This window comes from Hippichthys cyanospilos, chromosome 1, assembly GCF_059441005.1.
Source record: "Hippichthys cyanospilos isolate Australia breed blue-spotted pipefish chromosome 1, RoL_Hcya_1.0, whole genome shotgun sequence".
In the NCBI taxonomy this organism is placed as follows: Eukaryota; Metazoa; Chordata; class Actinopteri; order Syngnathiformes; family Syngnathidae; genus Hippichthys; species Hippichthys cyanospilos.
The window spans coordinates 16,264,850-16,287,138 of record NC_142369.1 but is presented as its reverse complement, the minus strand read 5'-3'; the positions used below and the strand labels follow the sequence as shown (position 1 = coordinate 16,287,138).

At 40.4% G+C, this 22,289-nt stretch overlaps 1 protein-coding gene across 2 annotated transcripts in view; it reads right to left on the bottom strand.

Moving 5' to 3' along the window:
* arb2a (ARB2 cotranscriptional regulator A) overlaps nt 1–22,289 on the bottom strand; it is a 154,787-nt gene that overhangs the window by 121,029 nt on the left and 11,469 nt on the right. The window contains exons 5-6 of one of the 2 annotated variants that reach the window (XM_088407703.1): nt 16,697–16,762; nt 14,459–14,650 (exon numbers count right to left, since the gene is read on the bottom strand). In XM_088407703.1, the coding sequence (XP_088263829.1) occupies nt 14,459–14,650; nt 16,697–16,762 (258 nt within the window). The remainder of the gene's footprint in view (nt 1–14,458; nt 14,651–16,696; nt 16,763–22,289) is intronic. The other variant, XM_088407712.1, reaches the window with a different exon arrangement.

Here is a 22,289-nt window from a genome sequence, read left to right as displayed (position 1 = left end):
TATGTAATTAATAAATATTGCAGCAATGACAAGAGGATCAATTATGAATGATGGGTGGCATAAGTAGCCTGAAGCTAAAGAATGCACATGTGACAATCAAAGTTAACAGAATGAGGCATGTGTGTTTGCACAAGGGAGCGGGGTGGATTGCACACACACTTCCCACTGTCACTTTGTGTATCTGTGTGTGTGTGTCATCTTATTCTGTGAGGTAATAGGCAGTCAGCTTCATAGCCAGAGCATGACCTAGAAAGTGAAACCACACGTCAAGGGACTAAATGTGTCACATGGGCTCAATCATTCTCTCTCTCTCGCTCTCTGAAGAAAGAGAAAAGGAAGTGTAGGAGTGTGTGTGTGTGTGTGTGTGGGGGGGGGGGGGGGGGGGGTCTTCAGAAGCTAATTAAGTCATTTGAAATAGCCACAGAGGGTACCTGCATGCAATCTAGCCAAGGCAAAGGGTTGATGAGTCTCCATGAGGCCCTGGGCTAACTTCAAAAAGAAGACAAAGAAAGCAAATGAAAACAGGTAAAAAAAAGAGATGAAAACATGAGAAAAATAGTGAAGGATTTTTTTCTTTTTTAATTGATACAAACACTGACACAAACGTGTTTCTGTGCGTACTAAGCAAAGTGAGAGAAAGGTCAAGCATGCCCCCAGCAGATAATGCCTGCACACACAGGTTGTCAAAAGGGAGCAGGTGGGAGAATGCACATCTATACAGGAGGCCAGCAGTGGACTGAGCTAGTTCATTCAGCGGCCATGTCATTATCTGACCAATCTTAACTACATGAAATATTCCTAAACATCATGTCTCCTGCAAATGATTTGCAGCATGACACCAGTTTTAACTTTTTGAAATTCACCCCAAAGTTTCTTCAGCAAACTTTTATTAATGAAGGCCTCTAAAAAGGCTATAGTTAGAGGTACAGCACACCACAGAAGCGACTAAAACGTTAGCCACCACATATTCGACATGACTAAAAGAAGCAAAAGTAAGAATAGATATGCTACTTTCTGATTATTAGATTATTATTAATATCAGAAGAAATTAGCGCAATACTCATACCGTGATTTTTTCACTATTACACTAACCATTACTGATAAGACCAAAAGGTTAAATTAATGAAACAATTAATATGACTTTCAGGCCATCTTGCAAAACTCTCAGTTTTTGTTTGATATTGGGTTATATTAAAATATAGCGTCAGGCGTGGCTTAGTCAGTAGAGCAGGGTTTTATAATATATATATATATATTATATATATATATATATATATGTGTGTGTGTGTGTGTGTGTGTGTGTGTGTGTGTGTGTGTGTGTGTGTGTTTCCACTTGAGTTCCACTTGGACATAATTACACTTTAATTAAATCAATTAATTACAATAAATTAATTAAGTAAAAAAATCTAATCTAAGGGGTCATTATCAAGACCAATCTTGGCCAAAATGATTGGTGGGAACCAAAGTGTATTTACTAGAAAAACTCTGTGCAATCCCTACTCAAAAACTACATCTTACTGTTCGTATCCTCAACTTTACTTCACACGACATGTCATAGCGCAAACATGCCATCGCCATGTCCCTGTAATTTTGTAACAAAAGCAGTAAAAGCGCGGTTTTTAGATCCAGCAAAAGATTGGTATGAGCCGATTCTCAAGGCTGCAGTATTAGTATCTTATTGGCTATGAAAAAGCGATAGAGACATTTGTACCATGAAAAGTAAGGTTAGAAAAATCTTTTTTTTTTTTTTGTACAACTAATGAAATATTAATATGGCACACTGTCAAATGTTACCACTGTTTTGGTTTCCTGACAAAGCCACAGCATATCAAACAGAACACTGGTGAGGGTTTTGTGACCTAGCATACATACTGGCGACATCAGTGACTGAAATGGGTCACACACATGTGCACAGGCAGTAAGACTGCGGCATTGGCAACATGGTGAGGGCAAACGGGGGGCTGGATATAGAGTGATCAGGCTTTTCTAGGCCAGGTCTCCTGACAATGCACCACTGTCTCGTGTGGCGGGCTAAAGGATAAAGGCTGCGTTTTGGCTTGACATTACGGCTTCGTGTTCCAGACGTACACGCAGACACACAAAATATTAAACACATACAGTATCTTATATCTCACAATAATATGCTTGGCAATGTGAGAACACTGGCACAAAACACTCAAGTGTAGCAGTGGCCAAGGAGGCTTAGGGCACGTTCAAGACCCCAGAATTTGATTCATCTGTTCTTTTTCCATTGCTGCTATAATAAAGCCGTTTGCAGCAGATCTTCTCTGCAGCCTGGAGAGAGAGAGATAGATCAGCTTGTGGACTTCAAAGAGGTTGCAACTAGGTCACCACAAGCCACTGCAGTCATCCAGAGCACAGCATTGGGTCTGAGACATTGCTCTTCACTTTCACCTCCCCCTCCTCTTTTCCCTTGAACTGTGCTTCTTTTCTAACAGAAATAGTTTAATTTGGGAGAGAAAGCAGAAAAACTAAGGCAACAACAAAATAAAAAAACACAAACACCCAAGACACTCGAAATTAAATCCACAAAACAACAGCTAAAGTGAACACCTTACACATTAAAGTATGTGTAAAAGAAACCCTGCTAAATCATCCAATTTTAACCAGCATTTGGCGTCTTCCATATCTTGACTCGAACTGTGCTACAATTCCTATGACGTTGAAATTTCACCTTCTTGCCATCTGAGATCCTTAATATTTACATATTACCATCCTAGTTGCCAAGTACCAAACATCCAAGCATCATGGCAGTTTGTGAAAAAGTTTAACATGTGACCAAGAATGTTATTTAAATAGTGACTATTCACATCACCAACTATATATAACAGATGACTCAAATGTGTGCCAAAAAAAACGGGACTTGAGTTGACGACTTCGCACTCATAAGTCTTCAGCCTGCAAACCACCAACTTCCAAGGCTTCCAATGTTTTATTAGCTGCATACTTACTCAAAATGTGCCTTAATAGATCATGAATTCAGTATTGGCATTGGCAAAAGTTCATTTCAGTGTTCACTTAAGGGTTAAGAAGGATCACTAGCTCTGCCTAACGTTGAATAGTTAACAGCCTCTGGGTGACAAACTACAAAATAGAATCATGGAAAAAAAAGAAAAGAAAAAAAAAACTCACACAACAATGTAACCACCACCAAGTTAATTATAGAAAGGGGAAAAGTCAGCTCTGACTATTGGGACGCTTGGAGGAAGAAACATGTATTGTTAGTTTCTGTGTTTGCTAACCTCCAGTTGTATGGTTTTTGCAAGGGAATCTTAATGTTTGTGTGTTTTCTCATTGTACTTGTCTGAGTCTTGTGTGTCTTCAGAGCCAGATGACATTCGTTTGACTGACATCAGGGGCGACGGCAGCACAGTGGCATATGGTAACTGCCTGCTAACTGCTAAAACTTGACATCAGCACAAACAAGTCAGCCAAGCATGGCATAGTGTGCTCCTGAGAGGGTTAAGGAATAGGCTGTCAGCATACGGCAGAAAAATAACACCTATCACCAGAATTGTAATACCTGCTAAAAGGGGTAAAGAGCCAGACTAAATGCACGGGTTTACGACTGGATGGTGGGATGACAAGTTACATAGAAAGAGTGTTGACAGCTAACAGATTGTAAAACTATTGCATCAGTAGTTTACATTAAGATAAAAAAAATATATATATATATCAATCCTTAAGCATTGAAACCTGTTTTAAAGTTGTATCTTAGATTTCCTTGGAAATGCAAATCCTGCTTTGAGTAATCATTTTCATTTCTAACCAAAGAGCTGATGCAAAAACTATTAACAGAAAGATTTGTTGTGTTGTTTGCCTCTAAACCCCGCATGCCCCTCCAGGACCTTGGTAACCCCTATTTAAGCACTGAGTTTCCGCTCATCGATCAAAGTGTGCCACACACAGTCGAAGAGCATGAGTGTACAGCAGGGTTCAACTTTGACCTGAGAGATGCTCAGTGGCTGATTGTGTAAGCTTGCGTATGTGTGTGTGCTGGAGTGTAAATGCACAAGGGGGGTAACCTATCTGATCACCACTAGCTCCTCACAAAACTCAATTTCCCCCCGGAACATCCACAGCTAAGCACTTTTAACCTCTACAAACCTGCAGTGATGGAAGGTACGTGTCAACTTTACAAGGAAACCAAGCACACTCACACAAGTGCACACATGCCTCTGCGCAAGCTGACAAATTGTGGAAAAGATTGTGGTGGATTTTTTAATGTACGAGTACTTGTCTTTTTTTTTTTTTTTTTGGCTAGTGTGCTGGCCGTAGACAAGCGTTCCCAAGGAGAGAGTGAAGAGGCATCCAGCACACACAGCCTGGGGCTCTCTGGGGCAAAGACTAAACAAGACCTTCCCATTGGGACTCACACACACTGCCTGCAGCTGCAAATGACCTACTAGTACCCACCTCACATACTGAAAACACACACACACACACGTAACACACTATGATAGATTTTATTTTCATTTCAAGAGGGAAAAAGTATCATGTGGGTTAATAAACATGTACTCCCTTATTATGTTCCACGATTAGATCAAATTATCTTCTCTTTGAGTGCTGGTTAACAGCATCCTCCTCCCCTGGGCTACATACTTGAGCAGCCGGAACACCACAAACTAAGACGCTTTTGTGTTTTCACATTTACATGAACTGATGAGCCATTCTGGAACAGGAAAGAGCCTTAAGAAACATGTTCTGCACTGGGGTAACTTGTGGGTCTCATCTAAACTAAGAAGAGTGTTCTGATATTTCCATGCAGTGATGTGCGGTTATATGAAGCAGGGGAGGCCAGGCCTCCATTTTTTATCAAATCAAATGTTCGCACTAAAAACTTTTGAAATGTTAAGGATTGACTTGGCTTTGAACAAACATTGAAGACTTAACATCAGCCTCCACAACGTTAGGGTAATGGTGAACCTAAAGAGTTTAAGGGATCTCGTTAATGCCACCTGCCTCTCCTCGCCAAACAGCAGCTAGCATTTCGTTGAAATTATGAAAGCACAGGCTCTACCAATCATGGCAAGAATGTTAAAGTTTGACATGCTTTTGCTGAGAAAGATTACAGGCTGGCTAACCAGTTGAAGACATCTATTTTCTGGCTTGTCGCATTGAATACAGAACGATTTCATCGAAGCCGTCGTGGATATCAATATTTGCGGACATCATTTCAATAAATGTGTTCTTTTGTATGCTACATATTGTATGCTTCAAGAATGTAGATGAGATGTTAAACAGCTTACTGCTGCCAATGAAATGCGTGGGTTCACATGATGTTTGTAAATCTGATTGATGATGTCAGTGCCTCCCCAGCCATGAACCTCATTGCATGTCACTGCCATGTACGGTAGTGAACTTGTAATCTACTACCGAATTTTCCAAACTGTAAAGCGCACCTAAAAGCCTTAAATTTTCTCAAAAGCTGACAATGCGCTTTATAATCTGGTGCACCTTATATGGTGCTTAAACCGTGAATTTTCATTTTAGGGAGACATAAGAAAAACTCGCCATGTAATTCCTTCATTTTTTACCCCTGCATTTCAGTTATGTATTTTTCACAATTAAAAATTCTATAAGACCATATGACATAACATGTCATATAGGCTTCAGTTTTGAAGATATTTATATGGGAACAATGTGCAAAAACATTTCATTTAATATTTAATTGAATCATAACTATATTCTTTTAACTTCTTGATTCATTTTGGCAGATCAAAACAGTATTTTAATGTAATCAAGAGGTATGGCTTTTTTCTTCAGATAGTAATTTCCACAAAGCATCTTCATTTTTAATTTCTGACAAAAAATTTTAAAAAGTAACTGATTTCTCTGTTTAGTTGACATTCCCTTCAGCGCAGCCTCCATCTAGTGGTTGCGTAATGCCACTCCAGCCACTACTGTAGCTTCTATTCTATGCACCTTATACTGTAATGTGATGCGCCCCATAAATGATAACAGGTCTAAAATAAGGCATTCATTGAAGGTGCGCCTTATAATCTGGTGCCTTTCATAATGTGGAAAATATGGTGTATGGAGAGTTATTTGTAAAGTCCAACATTGTATCCAAAATATTATGTTCTACGCGCTTTCCACTCGTTTACAAATTCCACATTATGTGTTTAAAACAGCAAAATCTGTGTTTTAAACCATCATAGTGCAGCCATTACACCATTTGCTGTTGAAAATGACATCACAGTTGCTCAGGACTCAGGTAACAGCCAATCAAAGCTCATCTGTTTACTTAGTTTGGTCTTGTGACATTTACAAGCTGAACTGTGATTGGTCACAAAGCAATAAACAACTGTGATTAATTTACAGTTGACAGCAAGCTGCAAAATGGGCACTACCAAGTCCTAGATGGATGAAAATGAGTGGATTTTGATGCTTAATTTTTATTCAACGAACAAAAATGTATTAAGTAAGCTCCAGATATAATGTATACCTGTAATGATTGAAGCTGGACGCTCAGGTAGACAGAGTACATTTTTAGTTTTTGTTTCCAGACAAATTTGAAGACAACACCATCTATTTTTCTATTATCTATTTTAAACACCATACCATCAGCTTTTTGAGCTGCTCATTAGCCACTTGTTGCATTGTAAAACAAATGTGACGTTTTCACAATCCCACGCCATGTTTTACACCATTATATGACTTACAAATTGTACATATTCAACATCAAACATTTGTCGACTTAGGACAACCATAAAAAGCAACAGGCTGCCCTCCTTTTGAGGGTGTTAAGAGGGTTATGAGGGTGTATTATGCTACTCCCTTGTCCAATGAGGGTAACTTTACACAAATGACAAACCAGTTTCAATCACAAGGCTCCTAAGCTGCTTTTCATATATGCTCTCATAAATAATTCATAAAATAGCGTCAGCTTTACCGATATTTGAGGAAAAAAAAACTGACGTCTAAAACACAACAAATACATTGCCAAAACTGCTACAATCCTCACATTCATCTGTGGCATGTGAAACATTACCGTTCTAGAGGAAGCCTAAGGATGTTCATATTTTTAATAACGTCCTCTGACTGTCAAACAAAGAATCCTTGACCAAGAAAATCTTACACAGATAATACACCACTATATGGTGAACATATAAAAGCACACAGACACAAGAATAATGTACAAGAAATAAGCACATAATCAGCTATATACACATGCGGTCTAGCACTACAAGCGTACATGTGCAGAAATGAACTCACGTAAGCCGAAAAACACTTAATATGCAAATTTCTTTTTTTTTTTTTTTACAACAGGGGCAACATTGCATTGTATTAATGTGGACATGAGGAGTGGGCTGAAGATAGATAAATAGGTCTCTAGATATACAGCTTGGATCTCAGTTGATGAGATTTCACATAAGAAGCAGCAGCGCTGTTCGCGCAGGGAATACCACCACAAAATAAAATAATGTTTTCTCTCCCAGTGATCAATTTTTAATTTGGCCCGTGCAGCCGAGCCCTTGGCGGGCCTGGCCCCGGTAATTATGGCGGGTTATTGACAGCTGCCCTCCCGCGGGAGGCTATTTAAAAGAGGTTTTAACCCCAGAGCAAGTCCAGGCCCCACACCCGCCTTTGAAGGTGTCAAGTGCATTGATCTGAGCTGCAGGATGTGCTTGGACCTCTCCACCTGGACGTGTGTGTCTATGTGTCTATATGTAGGTGTGTGTTGGTTGTACAACTGCTTACAAGGCCAGAGTAAGTCAGAACAGCTTTTGACCTCCACATGCACATATAGACAGCAAAATTGTCCTCTGGCTAAACCTAGCTGGTTGGATAGAATGATACCTGCTGGCCTCTGTAGCCATCTGATGCCCCGAGATAAAGCTATACACACTGTACATTGTATATTACATCGCCTCACATACATAGACACGCACACACACACAAACACAGCTTGGGGGAGAGGAGACAAGAAAAGTGATCGGACAGTGAGCTGGGCATCCAGTGAAGAATGCCCTAGCAAAAGGCGCAGTGATGAAAAAGACATCAACTGGTTGAAGGAAAAAAAAAACAAAGTCAAGTGGGTGGAGAGAGGTCACATGTTGAAACTTAAAAGATTTTTTTTTTTTTTTTGTGAGTTGGTCTGCCTCACTGCTCCCATTCAGCCTCCCATTGAAAAGAGCAGATACACATGCAAAGGCTTTTGACAACACCACACCCACTCTTCTTTCCAAAGGGGTCTCCGGTGAGCGAGAGAATGGGGTGAGATGGCTGGAGGCTAAGCAATGCCACAGAGCCATGTTCATCATATTCACAATTTCTTCGACAAAGGTTGAACTGAGGACAACCTGGACTTTTTGGTTGGTTCAGATGTTTTTTTTTAAACACCCTTATTAAAAACAAGAGACCACATTTACTGTTTCGATATTTGTGTGTACTGTTTGTCATTTTTGTGAAAACTGATAGTATGACCTGACAACAGTTCACTCATGAAATGATCTGTGAATAAAATCTGACCTCTATGGCCCCAACTTGTACGTATATATATTTTTTAGAAACCACGGCACCAAAGAAAAAAACAATCAGGAAGAGAATGTTACCTGTTGACACTACGGTAGACGACACTATTGGTATGCAACAAAACCAAAAAAAAAAAAAAAGAAAAAAAAAAAAGAATGAAAAGATCCTCAGGCAGTGAGCAAAGAAGCTGACTTTCATTGGAGTTGAAGGCAGCTGAGAGGATTTAAATCTTATGTTGAACTACCAATATTTGCACTTGACTGGCAAGTAAGTATATCGACTCTTTTGGATATGACAATCAGATGTACGCCCTGAAAAATACAACTTCAAACCAATGACAAATAATGTTATAGTAGCACAAGATTTGTTGAATAAAAGAGTAGCTGGACGATTATAAATATTTTGGAAGAAAAAAAAAAGCTGCACGAGGCACGGACGTTGATTTGAACGTATTCGTCCCCAATCAAAAACTATGCATTTGGGACGCCGGGTCACAGGCAAACGAGGGCACTACATATATACTTTCTCACCCAACTGAGTCACCATTGAATTATTCCAAAATGGTACAAAAGTACCTGAACAAGCTTATGACAACTGATCTGCAATTCAAGATTTTGCCTTCTGTAAAATAATTTGCAGAGATCTTCAGTCATTAGAAATGAAAAATATTGGGGTAAAAAGAAAAATTAAATCAATGCGACTATGTCCATGTTTTGTTTTTAACACCAGGGACATCAAAACAATCATCCTCAATACAAAGAGTATACTGTAACGAATGACCCTATCTCTCAATACTTCTTCCTTGATTATTCTGACTGATTTTCTTCCCGCCAACCTTCTGAAAGCCCATAACGCCCACCCTCCACCGTCTCAGTCTCAGGATGCAGAGCAGTGGCAGGGCCAGAAGGTAATGATACAGCTGCCATAGTGCAACAAGCAAACCTGTCGACTGTCAAGAATTGAAATCATGAAGGAATAAGCTGTCATTAAGAGGCCTTCTCCCAGTAGTGGAGCTGTCAGAAGCCTGCCTTCTGCTTACTCGCTCTCTCTATATATACTAGCATCTATCCTCCGCCTGTCCTACCCCATTTGCAGTCACCTTCCTCTCATTTCTTCTTGCTTCAATCCTTTCTGTGTGCTTCACTTTCTCTCCTCTGCTGTCTTCAAACCAATCATAAAACCTGCAACCTCGCCAACTTCCTTTTCACCATATCAGATTCGTCTTTCCATCTCTTTCTGCAAACTCAGTAGAGTAAGCTCCTCTTACCTGTCATCTGAAAAGGCTATGGGAGTAGCGCCGCAACTATGTTCATGCAGGGACAGGCTGCGGGCATGCATGAGATCTGCACCCGCAATACAAAGACTTCAGATTTGGTACTTACTATAAGTGAAGCGGTGATTACGAGTACAGCGTTTGTGCATACAGTATTTATTTGCTTACAGTATTAGTTCATTTTATTCTCATGCACCGATAGCAATATGCCTACTGTATGGATTGGAATGAGTTTTCTGTTGCCATTAATTAATCATGAAGAATGTCACTGCTGCAGAAGGTAAAAGGCAAATAACCCTGAGGTGCGAAACAAAGGTCACTCAATTGTATTATTAATTTTCCCACTCAAAGTCTAAGATTCTTTTAATGCCAATCAACACGAGCCATTGGCAGTGTAAAAGTTCACAGAAAAGAAAGTGCAGGATCAATTTTCATTCAAAACTGCATATCACCCTAAATCAGCTTCTCATGTGGCATAGTGATGTTAACGACATTTTAGAATGTTAGTGAGCATGCGTGTGTGGTGGGAGAGGCCCTGCTAACTCGGCACCATCAGCGCTTTCTCTCATATGCATGCTGACCGGTTGGCTTTTTCGAGGAATGTGATTAAGAATTTCTGAAAGGTGTTCATCTTCGTCATGTGTTCCAGACACAAGCAAACGATAGATCTGCAAATGCAAATCAGGATTATTCATTCAGTGTGTGTGTGTGTGTAATCATTAGGGTGTATTTTGCAAAGCCAAAAAGCATTCCCCATGTACCCCAGTCAATGCACTCAAGTTGACCCTTTTGCTGCAGGCTTTGAATTTCCAATCAACTTCCAAAGAGTTAACTTCACAAAAGCGGCACTGGAGGCAATACATTCTGGATGCCAAATGTTTGTAAAACCAACATAATCTAAATATAAAAAGGAATGCTTAGAAACTCAACAATGCTGAGAAACTCGATTACGGTGGAAATACAGACCAAAATGACAGACTGTTCAATGTAATGAGTTACAAAGGAGTCCAACCAAATTTAAGTTTCTTTACCATTGAATTATTTCATGTATCTTTACTCTATTTTCTAGTATTTATGGAGTAAAACATTAAATGCTTCACAGCAAAGAAAATAAACTAAATTCAGTCAAATATATTTGACTGAATTATATTAGCTTATTGAAATTACAAACTTTTAAAAAATGTTTTCGCTATATAGCTATCCAACCAAAGAGTGCTCTTGCAGTACAATATTATTGACATGGTTAGTTATTGTAATAGAGCATACTAACTCTCTAGACCTTAAGTCTATGTTAATACTGCTTTCAGACCACGGCCATGGGTGGACAGCTGGTTAGATTTCTAAATCAAAAATTGTCCTGTGGCAGTCATGGTGGAGATGAGTACCTTAGTCTGATACAGTTAAACAGGGTGAACGCAATAAACCTTACAATTTGGAAGAGAGTAGGCATGGGCTGATGTTAGATTATGACAGTGTGATAACCATGAGCAAAACTATAACTGTCACAGAATTATAATTACAGCTCTTTTTTTCCCATTGAACAATATCTATTTCCTTTAAAAAATACTGAATTTTCGGTACATTAAGAAATGTGTACCATGTTTAGTCCTAAAGAATGAATAAATAATCATTCTTTTTGGTTTTTGATTGTTCTCAGCAAGACATCGTACCACACTTGTAAGCTATTTTAGACCTCCTCCTTATCCTCTACGTGTGACAAGAAGGTAAATGAAAAAAAAAAACAAAAACAAAATAAACTATGATTGACATCTACCAGTAATTATTTTCAGAAGTGGCTTATTGAGTGAACTCTGCAAGCACTAGTTTTACCGTATCACTGGTCCACTAGACATTAGAATTCTAAAAAAAGATTTTTCAAAAAAAGACATTTTCAAATGAACATTGAATGTTAGCATTTGGAACACTTAAAAATGTTCAGAAAGCAAGCTTGTTCGACTAGCATGAGGAGAAACGTGTTTTGATAGTAAAAGGCTTGTTTCTTTGAAGACATGTTTTGAGAGCCATCTTGTAAGATCCAAAACAAGCCACGTAGGTGGCTAACTGTCATGACTTTATTTTGATTGGTAAGATGTTAAATTGTTACTAGAAGTGGCGAAATTATCCAAATACGGTGTATTTATTGGTTCTGAGGTTTGAAACAGGTTAAGATGCCCTCCTTATACTTAGCCAAGAAGGTTAAAATAACGGAAGAAAAAAAAAACAGTGACCATCTAATTACTTTGAAAGAGGATGCTTGTTGGGTCAACTCTGAAAGCATAAAAAAGCACTCATTAAAGGTGATAGACAGTATTAGAGCTTATGGAAAGCTTGACTTTTTAACACCACAGTAAACTGTATAAAAGAGCATATCAAAACTTGGGAGGTTGTGGCACAGAAATTTAAACCATTGGGCTAAATCATAGTGTACCCCCAAATCCCCATTGCCATACATGAATATACTGTATCGGTTAAAATAAATGGCCAAAAACCCAGCACAGCAAGGTACAGAGCAGTAAACTATGAGATAAGGAGATGAAGATGGGTTCACCATGGAAAAGTTGAGCAGATAATCATGAAGCATGTCAAGAAAAATAGTCAATGCTGTAGAAACCTTTGTGGTGGATATCGGGAAGGAAACCGGAGTGAATTACGTCAGCATCACCAATTGCAAAGAATGGTGTTGAAATGGTGGATGAAACAAAGGCCAGTCATAAATATATATATATATATATATATATATATATATATATATATATATATATATATATATATATATATATATATATATATATATATATATATAGTTGACAGAAAAACTAACTGCTTACAGCCTTACACAGTAAGCAAAAAGCTACTTTATTTCAACCATTTCATATCTTTCAGCACTTTAAACCCAGAAACATGCCACCTCCTTTCAACTTTCAACAACTATCAACTATTTTTGTACAACATGTATACATGTTAAAGGTTAGTCTAAGCAGAAAAAAAAAACAAAAGCATCAAAAAAGATGTCAGTCCTTATTGTATCACAATTATAATTCACGTCTTTTTCCCAAGACCCCCCCCCCCCCAGCATTGCCTCGCGCCCACCCCAGAGGGATCCGCCTTACTTTGTGGACTGCCATACCTAAAAGAAACAAACTTTAAAAGTAGCCATTGAAGCAGGCAAAAAGAAAAAGCACACAGCTCAGGTCAATTGGTGACTCTTAGATGGTCTTAAGTGTGATTGGCTGTCACTGTGTGTCAGCCAGTGACAGATTGGATAGATGTCCCAATTATATCCTCCCATGTCTCTTGCTTAATGTCAACAGACATCAGTCTCAGTCTCCTACTACCCTCTAAAATAAAGAAGTGTAAAGGACAAATCCTATCATTTGTACACTGCTCACCTGCGAATTCAGTAAAAATGAAGCTCAGTCTTTTCCTCAAATGGTACACAATGTCACCAGTTCCTGTACTGTACACTCGCTTCAAAAGACATTCAAACAATTTTCATGCTATGACAGGCTGAGTCACAAACATACACCTAATAGATGCAGACAACACAAATTGACTACAAATGTTTGTGACTGCCTAACCTGTGCATGCCTCAGTACAAGGCATGTCTGCGGTAAACACCTGGATGATGATTTGTCAGAGAGTAGCAACACTATTCCTTGTTTACTGTGATGAACGAGCAAGACTCACACTACAATGTTCTCTATATCTAGCCTGTCAGTTTGACGCTCTGCAACTTGGTGTTGCCTTCCACTGCAATTCTAGCCTGGGTAAACACATTTCGAAGACAGTCGCTGGGTCGTTGAATCATCTGCTTGCGTCCCTTGCAGACATGCGGGCATGCAATACAAACATCTCTTGGAGTTGTTCACAGCAGGAAAGGGGCTTTACACAGCACTGAAATTCTTTATGGCATTCAGATGGACGGTTTGGAGAGCACCCCCCCCCCCCCCCCCCAAGTCAATTTGAACAGCAGGGTGATGAAATTACACAGGTAGAAGTAGCCAAGCTTGACAAATGAACATAGAGGTGGGGATGAAAATAATATGAGCAGCATTGGCCCCTTTTGCTTTTACACATGTATACAAATGTGTGAAACGATAGTGTATCAGAGCAGAAAACAATAAATGTTGTATACCTTCCTTTCGAGGATTTTCATATATAGCATTCCAACAAGAATACATAAACGCATATAAATACGAGTAATAAGAACATGCAACTGAAATAAGCGAACGACCGCTTGTGCTGTTATACGTGTCACATGTAAAGTGCTCATATGATGTAGTCTTCAGCGCTATGTATTGTACAACAACCACTGGACTTCAGAACAGACTTGTGTCAAATGTCTTTTCTGTTCATCGCAAAACAAGAACACCCAACAATGTTTTCACAGACCTGGCATCAACAGACTTTACAACCTTTGAATGCAGGACTATCATTATTCTGGAATAAAAAAAATATATACCTGTATATGGAGAAAAGAAAAAACAAAATAGCAAATAATTATGAAAGTGCCTCAAATCCCTAAGTATTCAAGGTGTCCAAACCTGGATAGTCCTTGAATTATGCACTTTGCAATGTTGGCCGACAAATAATGAATATTACATAGCAATATAAAACATACCCCTCCCCCCACCATGAATAACTAACTAACTAAATGAACAATTTAATAAATAAATACTCCTCTACCTCCATTGCTCTGGTGATGAAGGGTATTTGAGTTCCAGAGTCCAGGTCCTGGTTGATGATGAGTCTGCGGGCCCACTGACCAGCCCGCACCACACCACTGCCCTGGAGCAAAACCATCAGCTTTGATGGATTGGACAAGGCGTTGGAGCTTAGGTAAATAAAACTAGTGGGCTCATCCACAGCGGCATCTACCTGATGTGAAAAGATAAAACCATAATTAACATAATAATAACATTGCTGTTTGAATCGCAGCCAAAAATGCTCTTATGTCAGGAGATATCTAGACTTCTCCAATTACTGGTAGTGCTTTTATGAGCTGTTCCAGTTTTTTCAAATATCATAACATTTCACTTAATTTAAGAAGGTCAAGTTGTTGCTTGATGCTGCTTGAAAGCCTTGATTGTGCAAAGTATCATTGATTGCATGAGTTTACAAAGCAACAACCTTCATCTCAATGGATTTCACGCATTAAAACGCTAACATGCGTCATCACGCTAATCATGGCAAGCAAACAGTCTGAGTGATTAAAACTCAGAAAGTGATACATACAGACAGAAAATGGGGATAAGGGACTGTGTGTGCATACACTCCCTAGGAGACTAGGAGACAAACACTATGCATAAAAGCCATGGGTGGCAGCTGCAAGAACTTAATCCAAGCAGACAAAGACAACTGAGTGGTGGAGAAAATCTTGCCCTTTTATTCTCTGGTGCTCCTTCATTCCCGCTCACCATACTTGGCTTCAGTTAATCTTCTTAAAATCTGTGGTCACAAGTTCAATGCAACACAGGTGGACAGACCCACCACTAACATACAAATGCATACGGCAAATACACTCAGGCGGGTGGGCCACAAAAAAAACAGCAGAAGAGCCATTTTGGAAGGGAATAATGATATAAATAGTCCAGGCAGATAAACCAGTAAATGTGTATGGGGCGTAATGAAAGGAGCTGAATCCCTAGCTAGGGCTTGATTTATGGACCCTGTTAGCGTTGCTGCTAAATCTGCTAGGGCTAACATTCCTATAAATGCGACCTGAAAAATGATCGCAACTTTTATAGACAGAGAAAATAAAGCTGAGAGATAGGAAAGTGATAGATGCAGGGACAAAAAGAGGCAAACATGCTTTCAACAACAAATAAAAGGGATCAAGTGAGTGGGCTGAGCCTGGATGATCAGGTCAAAGACTATCTCCACCATGACAAAAGGAAGTCCTCCTTTAAAGCGTGTGAATACAAAACAGATTAAGCATCAACATGCCGTGGAGCCAAGCCTTTAAAATGATGCGTCACCAAATAGTTTGTCGTGGAGAAACCTTTGTATAAAGGACTGCACATCCTTCCATATCCATCCATTCATCATCCATCCATCATCCATCCATCCATTGCCACTTGTCCTCATTCGCGTGGCAGGCTTGATGATGAGTGTTGGGCTAGTTATTTCAAAACTGTAATGCAGTATTACTTATTACTGTCTTTTCAAAATAATGAGTTACATTACAATATTACTGCATTTGAAATGTAATGCATTACACTACTATTACACTATTTATACTAATCTCACAGTCCAAAAAAACAGTACAAATCATGTGATCTCTATTGTACTGTAAACCTTTCAAGACATGACAAGATATTGAATCTTTATGTATTTTAATCCCTTGATTACCTAGCTTCACCGCATAGGTATGCATTGTTTATGCTTTTCGTTGCTAGACAAAAAACTTCCACAATTTGAATGTTAATATTCATTTCACTGTTAATATTCAAATTCATGTTCGGTTGAGTAGGTTAGGGACAGATGTTTCAAAAATAGATGGGAGAACATGCAAACTCCACATAGGATGACAGGAGCGAGCTGGAATTGAACTCGGGACACTGAACTGTGAGACGGACGTGCAAGCAACCCGTCCACCGTGCCGCCTGGATTTGGGCATAATGTGCACATGATGTACTGCTGAAAGTGTGTCAGTGTGTGTGTACGTGTGTGTGCGGGTGTTGGGGGGGTGTACCGAGAAAAAAACAAATATGTAAGCGCTATAGACAAAGACTAAAACGAGCTTACACCTTAAAATTTTAATTTCTTCATTTTTTAAATCATTCTCTATAATCAGAGCACTTAGTAACATTAATTGATGAAGCTGATGCATTTATGTCAGCTATTATATTGAATGGTTCCTTTTCTCTTCAAGGACACAAATAAAATGGAATAAAAAAGCTTATTTTCGCTGAGCGTACTTACTGGTAGGATTGCTTTCGTCATGTTGTACTTTTTCTCCAGCAGCTCATAAACATACTGAGTGATGATCTAGAGAGAGGAAAGTGCATGACAGAAAATGATATTAGTAACATTTTTTACCATAGAAATTAGATAAAATGATTTACCTTGTGAGGGCAGTTGCCTAGGTGTTTCCATAAAAATGCAATTTTGAAAACCCGCATTTCCAGTGTGTTCTGTCTGCATCTGAGTGTTGATGGTTGTAAGTACCAGAAGAGGAAATCTCTACTACCGGAGACTGGCTGATGTAAGTTATGTTTATCCCTGCAGCCACAGCACTAAAGAACCTTGTATACGACTCATTCCAACCTCAGGACAAGGTTTTCCTGCTTCAGTGACATTAACAACTTTCTATTCAATTTGTCTTGTTTTTTTTTTCCAACTCCTGTCATGCTTATCTTCGTTCTATTTTGCCCCTCCAGACCGCCAGAGTCGTAAGCCTTCGCGCAAGCACAAGACAAGAATGCATACCATCGAAAACGTCATGCATATGACACCGGGGACATAAATAAGGCAGCATCACCTGGTAGTCTGTCTGTCAGAACCTTCTCGCGCGTTAGTTTGCATACTATATGAATACCGCACTTTTTGCAGTTTGTTTCCTTTCGTCGCTTGTAGCCCGTTGACTGTGTCAGTCTGGGTTGCGGTTTACTCTCCGTCCTCCGGTGGCTGCAACGCTTGTGTTGGTTTATCCTCGTTTGGGTTGCGCAACGTTTGATGTGGCTTTGCTTCACCGGGTGAGCTGCGTTGTTTTGTGTGCTATCGCTTTCTGTGTTTCTTTTTGTGTGATTTTCGTCTTTTCTTTGTTTCTTTGTTGGGTCTTTGTAACGTACAATGTCGCATGGCGGATGACCTTCTTACAAGGGCCTATAAAGCTTGTGCGCGCTCGGCTCGCATTGGCAACTCTGTCTCGCACCTGTGTTCGCTGCCATGGCTGTGTGCCCTTATGACGAGGGACCACGGGTAGGCAATGTCATACCTGGTGTGTTTGAACCGCCTTTTGTAGTTGTCTCAGTCCTCCTTGACTGAGTCCTCCAAGGGTACTCTGTGGGACTTTCCTGTTGTCCCTGGGACGTTTTTCGGTTCTGGTGCAGTGGAGACACTGGAATGGTCGCTCAGGGTCCGTGAGGCCCATGTAAGCTTCGGCCATTTCTGGTCCTCCTCGGTTTCCCCCCTCTGTGCCTCGTTATCGTGTTCCGTGGCATAGCCAAATAGGTGGGGTCGCCAGTTTCCTGCATACCCTCAGATGGTATGCTGCTGTGGACACTCGCTCTTCGGCGCGCGTGTCTGATGTGAGTGGCGTTCGTCCCACTGGTGGATTTCGCTCTGGTCTTCGGGTGCCTGACAGTAGACCCGGGCGTCCCCCAAGGGGACTGAGGTGTTGGGGCCGGGCGTGGGGTGTTTTTCCCCTCAGCAGTTCAGGCTTTGGGGTCAGACCCCTAGGTGCTTTCCTCCCTGTCCCAGGGGTACTGATTGCAGTTTCGGCACCGGCCCTCCATACAAAGTCTGGTCCGGGAAACTTTTGTCGCCAACCCAGCAAAGGCCTTGGCCCTCGATCAGTAGCTTACTACTCTCCTGGCCAAAGGGGCCATCAGGTTCCAGGGCCAGGGGAGCGGCGTCTGCACCCGGAGATTATGCTCGCGGTATGGACTCGTTTCGGTCAGGCGGAGATCCACCTATTTGTCATGCAAGAGTTGACTCACTGTTGCCTTTGGTTCTCCCTGATAGAGGTCAACAGTCCACTGGGGCAGGATGCCCCGGCGCATCCTTGGCCGTTTTGTCTCCTATACACCCCCACCCCCCCTTCACCTGATCTGGATGGGGCTCCGGAGGGTCCATCAGGAGGGCCACACCCTGTTGCTGATGGCACCCCCTTTTGACCAGCACGGATGTGGTTCCCTCAGCTCCACAGCCTTTGTTTTTCCGACCCTTGGCATCTTCCAGCCCAATTGGAACTGTTATCCCAGCAAGAGGGGCGAGTGTGGCATCCCCACCCTCATCGACTTTGCCTGTGTGTGTGGCCTCTGTAGGGCCGACCCATTGCTGAGCTGCTTCTCTGATTCAGTCAGGCGCACTATTGTGAACGCCAGGGCTCCTTTCTCGCCTCTGGCAGTCTGGGGGGGCCAAATAGAACGGCAATTACATATGTAACAGCGGTTCTATCTGCCCCGGATGATCGCCAGAGTTACTTGTCACACGGATTCCTTGTCTCTGCATTGTTCGTGCGAGTAGGTTCTGAGGGACAGACTACCGGGTGACGCTGCCTTATATATGTCCCCGGTGTCATATACATGACGTTTTTATTGTATGCATTCTCGTCTTGCTCTTGTGTGAAGGCTTATTCCGTGCTTTTAGCACCTTCTCTGGCGGACATGCAGGGCTCATAGAAACGCTGTTACATACGTAACTGCCGTTTTGTCGCGTTGGTCTGATGAGAATTCTGATTCCAAGTCACGCTTGCTGGTGACTAGTCACTGAGCCCAAAAGCAAACAAGGATCAACATGAGACTGTCTCACAGCAGGGTGCCATTATCTTGAGATTCAATTTTAGGTCGGAATGATGCTGATATTTACTGTAGGGTCAGAAAATATTTGCATGTTAGCTGCAATGTTAGAATATTTTATCTTTACAAGGGTAAAATTATGTCATATTGTACAGTATGTATGTGTGTATGTATGCACATATCCATTTATATTAGATACATGGGCAGGTAGCTTGCTCGTTAGGTACAGGAGGCAAGCAGACGGACTGATAAACTGGTTAAAAAAGTACATGAAGGCAACACTAAGCGACTAAACAAATCATCGAGGCATCAAGTAGGACTTTTCAGAGAGGAACTGAAATAAAATACGGTATGTGACAGCGTGGCATTCACTAGCAACATCAAAACAATGAATATTTGAACAATATATAAATAAATAAATAAATAAATAAATAAATATGAAGAATAAACTAGAATGGAAACAGCAAAGCTTTTCTGTTGCCTGAAGTCTCTTCTCAAATAAACTTTACCATTATGATATTAACTTGCTAAACCACTGTCAGGGCTAATGCACAAAAAAAAAAAAAAAACACATTAAAGACCATCATAGTGGCACGTGATGCAAGTCTTAGAAGAATTATAGATAAACATTTAACTCCATTCACCAGATATCTAATTGTATGTTCTGAAGCATATTTAAAATTCTATCACATGTACAGCAAAGCAATTACAACTTTGATTATTATTCTCCCAAATCACAAAAAAGCTATTCTCTTAAACGCAGAAACAAGCTCAATGCTAACTTAATTTTCTGTTTATGAAGTGCATGCACAAATATCATCTGCGCCAGACAGACATTAGGCTCATGATAGCCAATCAAAGGCCACCCGTCGGACCAAATGAGACGATCGATCTACTATTTGACCCTATAGTGAAAAACAGCTAACAGAACCAAAACAATCACATCTCATCCCCCCAACCTACCCAGTCTCCATCAACTAATTCACTAAAATGTCAGCCGGACTGATGAAGACTTAAATGATTTTAGGCTTCAGTATGCTTCTTTATAACAACATCAATAAGAATCACAGGAAATTTCATCGGCACTATACGTTACATTATTTGTTCAGTGCCTCAGGTGGCTGAGGACACTCTCATAGAAAATAATATAGATCCAGAAGGGGAAAGGGAAAAAAAACAGTACAAAGGTAGGCTAGCCTATAAAAACATAGAAAATGTGATAGAAACTTTAATATTAAATACTGTCTGTGTGCAATGAGATCTTTAGTTAAGGGGAAAAAACTGGGGCCATCGATGGGGCAAAAAAAAAACCCTGTAGATCCCAATGCATCACTGAAATAAACGTCTTAACACATTAGCTCAGTCAAAAGGCTATTTGAAATCATACACATTTGCACATGTTATTTGTAACTTTTGAGGACCGTGTCTTGGTAACTCAAGAGTACAATGACAGAAACTTCACATGGCAAGACTGAATCCTCTCCATCACTGAATTGACTGTTTTGTTTCAAGTGCAGACAAATAGAGACAATGATGCTATAAAGCTTAAGCTGGGGATTGGTGGTGAGTCACAGACAACACAATGAGACGCAAATGTCTCTAGTCAATTGAAGTCAGAACCTGAGTGTGTGCCGGTGAACTCGTGAGAACCTGAATTTGGCCTGCTGTGGCTGAGGTCATCTCCACGTCTGCAATTTATTTGTGCAGGGGAACAATTAAGGGGCAATTAAAACAAGAACAGGGGGATCAAGAAGGAAGAGAGCTCAGTGTGGGAAATAGGAGAAGACAAAAAAGGAGCAATGTGGCGGGAATCCCCAGAAGGAAGAAGCTGGTGCCAGTTCCTACCGTTGTGAACAGCTGACAGGAGGAGCAGTGGAAGACTGCTTGTATGAAAAAAAAGGGGGGAGGGGGTTACTATTGTACAGTTTAAGGCCTTGATAAGAGTCCTTGAAGTGGCTGGGCAGTGATATAAACTCTTCATCCACGTTACAATCCCTTCATAAAACAGCAGGCTGAAGGCTTAAATGAGGAATGCTCATGGAGACTGCAAGTGGTTACATTGTTAAACCCCACACCAAAGATGCAGACAGACCTCCCTCATTTATGGTGCACGTGCCCTTTATTGTGTGTTCATCAATGTGTGTATCTTCTAAGTAATTGCAATAGCCACGCCTGGATTGTAAGACCGTACCTGAGGTGAAAAAGAGGTGATACTCTCAGGCACCATCTCAGACATAATTCAGGATTATGTTTTACACCCACTGTAGTGGAATGCTCCTAAATACACAATTCAATAACTCCCTGACAGGCATGTACTGTATTTCAGTATCTTAAACTAGGGATAGAGCGATAATTGGCTGAGACAATAGGTCAGCTATTTTGTGGCACTTGCCCTCCCCAAAAACAAATACAAATAATAATGCCTGCAATACCACAATTACATGACCATTAAATAAAAACATTGTGAGAACTCAGCTTCGAAGTTTAACGCGCTTCAATGGCAACGACTGAGATGACCTCAACTAAAAAGAGGCCAGTGTCATTTTTGCCAGCAACCCTTAAAAGAGCAAGAATCATTGAAACGTGGTAGTGATGCACACTTTTCAGCATAAGTGTACATGTAGAGCATGTACACAACACATCTCTGTCATCCGGCACTCTCAATATGCCACTTAGCCCAAAATCCGGTGAGCAAGAAAAAAAACAAAAGAGCCGTTTATAAAAAGGAATTTGCGGATGTGCTCTGCTCTGTATTACTGTCTACACTCAGGAGAGCATTTATACTTTAAAAAGAAAAACAAGAAACAATATCTGAAAAACAATGCACACAAGGAAAGTGGCAACAACAATGAAATTTACTTGGAGAAAATGCCTGCAAGAATAAGAGAGCACATTAGGCAATAGAGAAAGGTTGTTTATTTTAAGTCAGTCTTGCATACCAACAGAGAGTGATATTAAAATAGGTCTTAGTGTTGTGAATTTGTGATCTGCCAGTCCATGCGAGAAACAAAGAGAGAGAAAGAGAAAGCCCAAGCATTATTCCCATGAGGGCT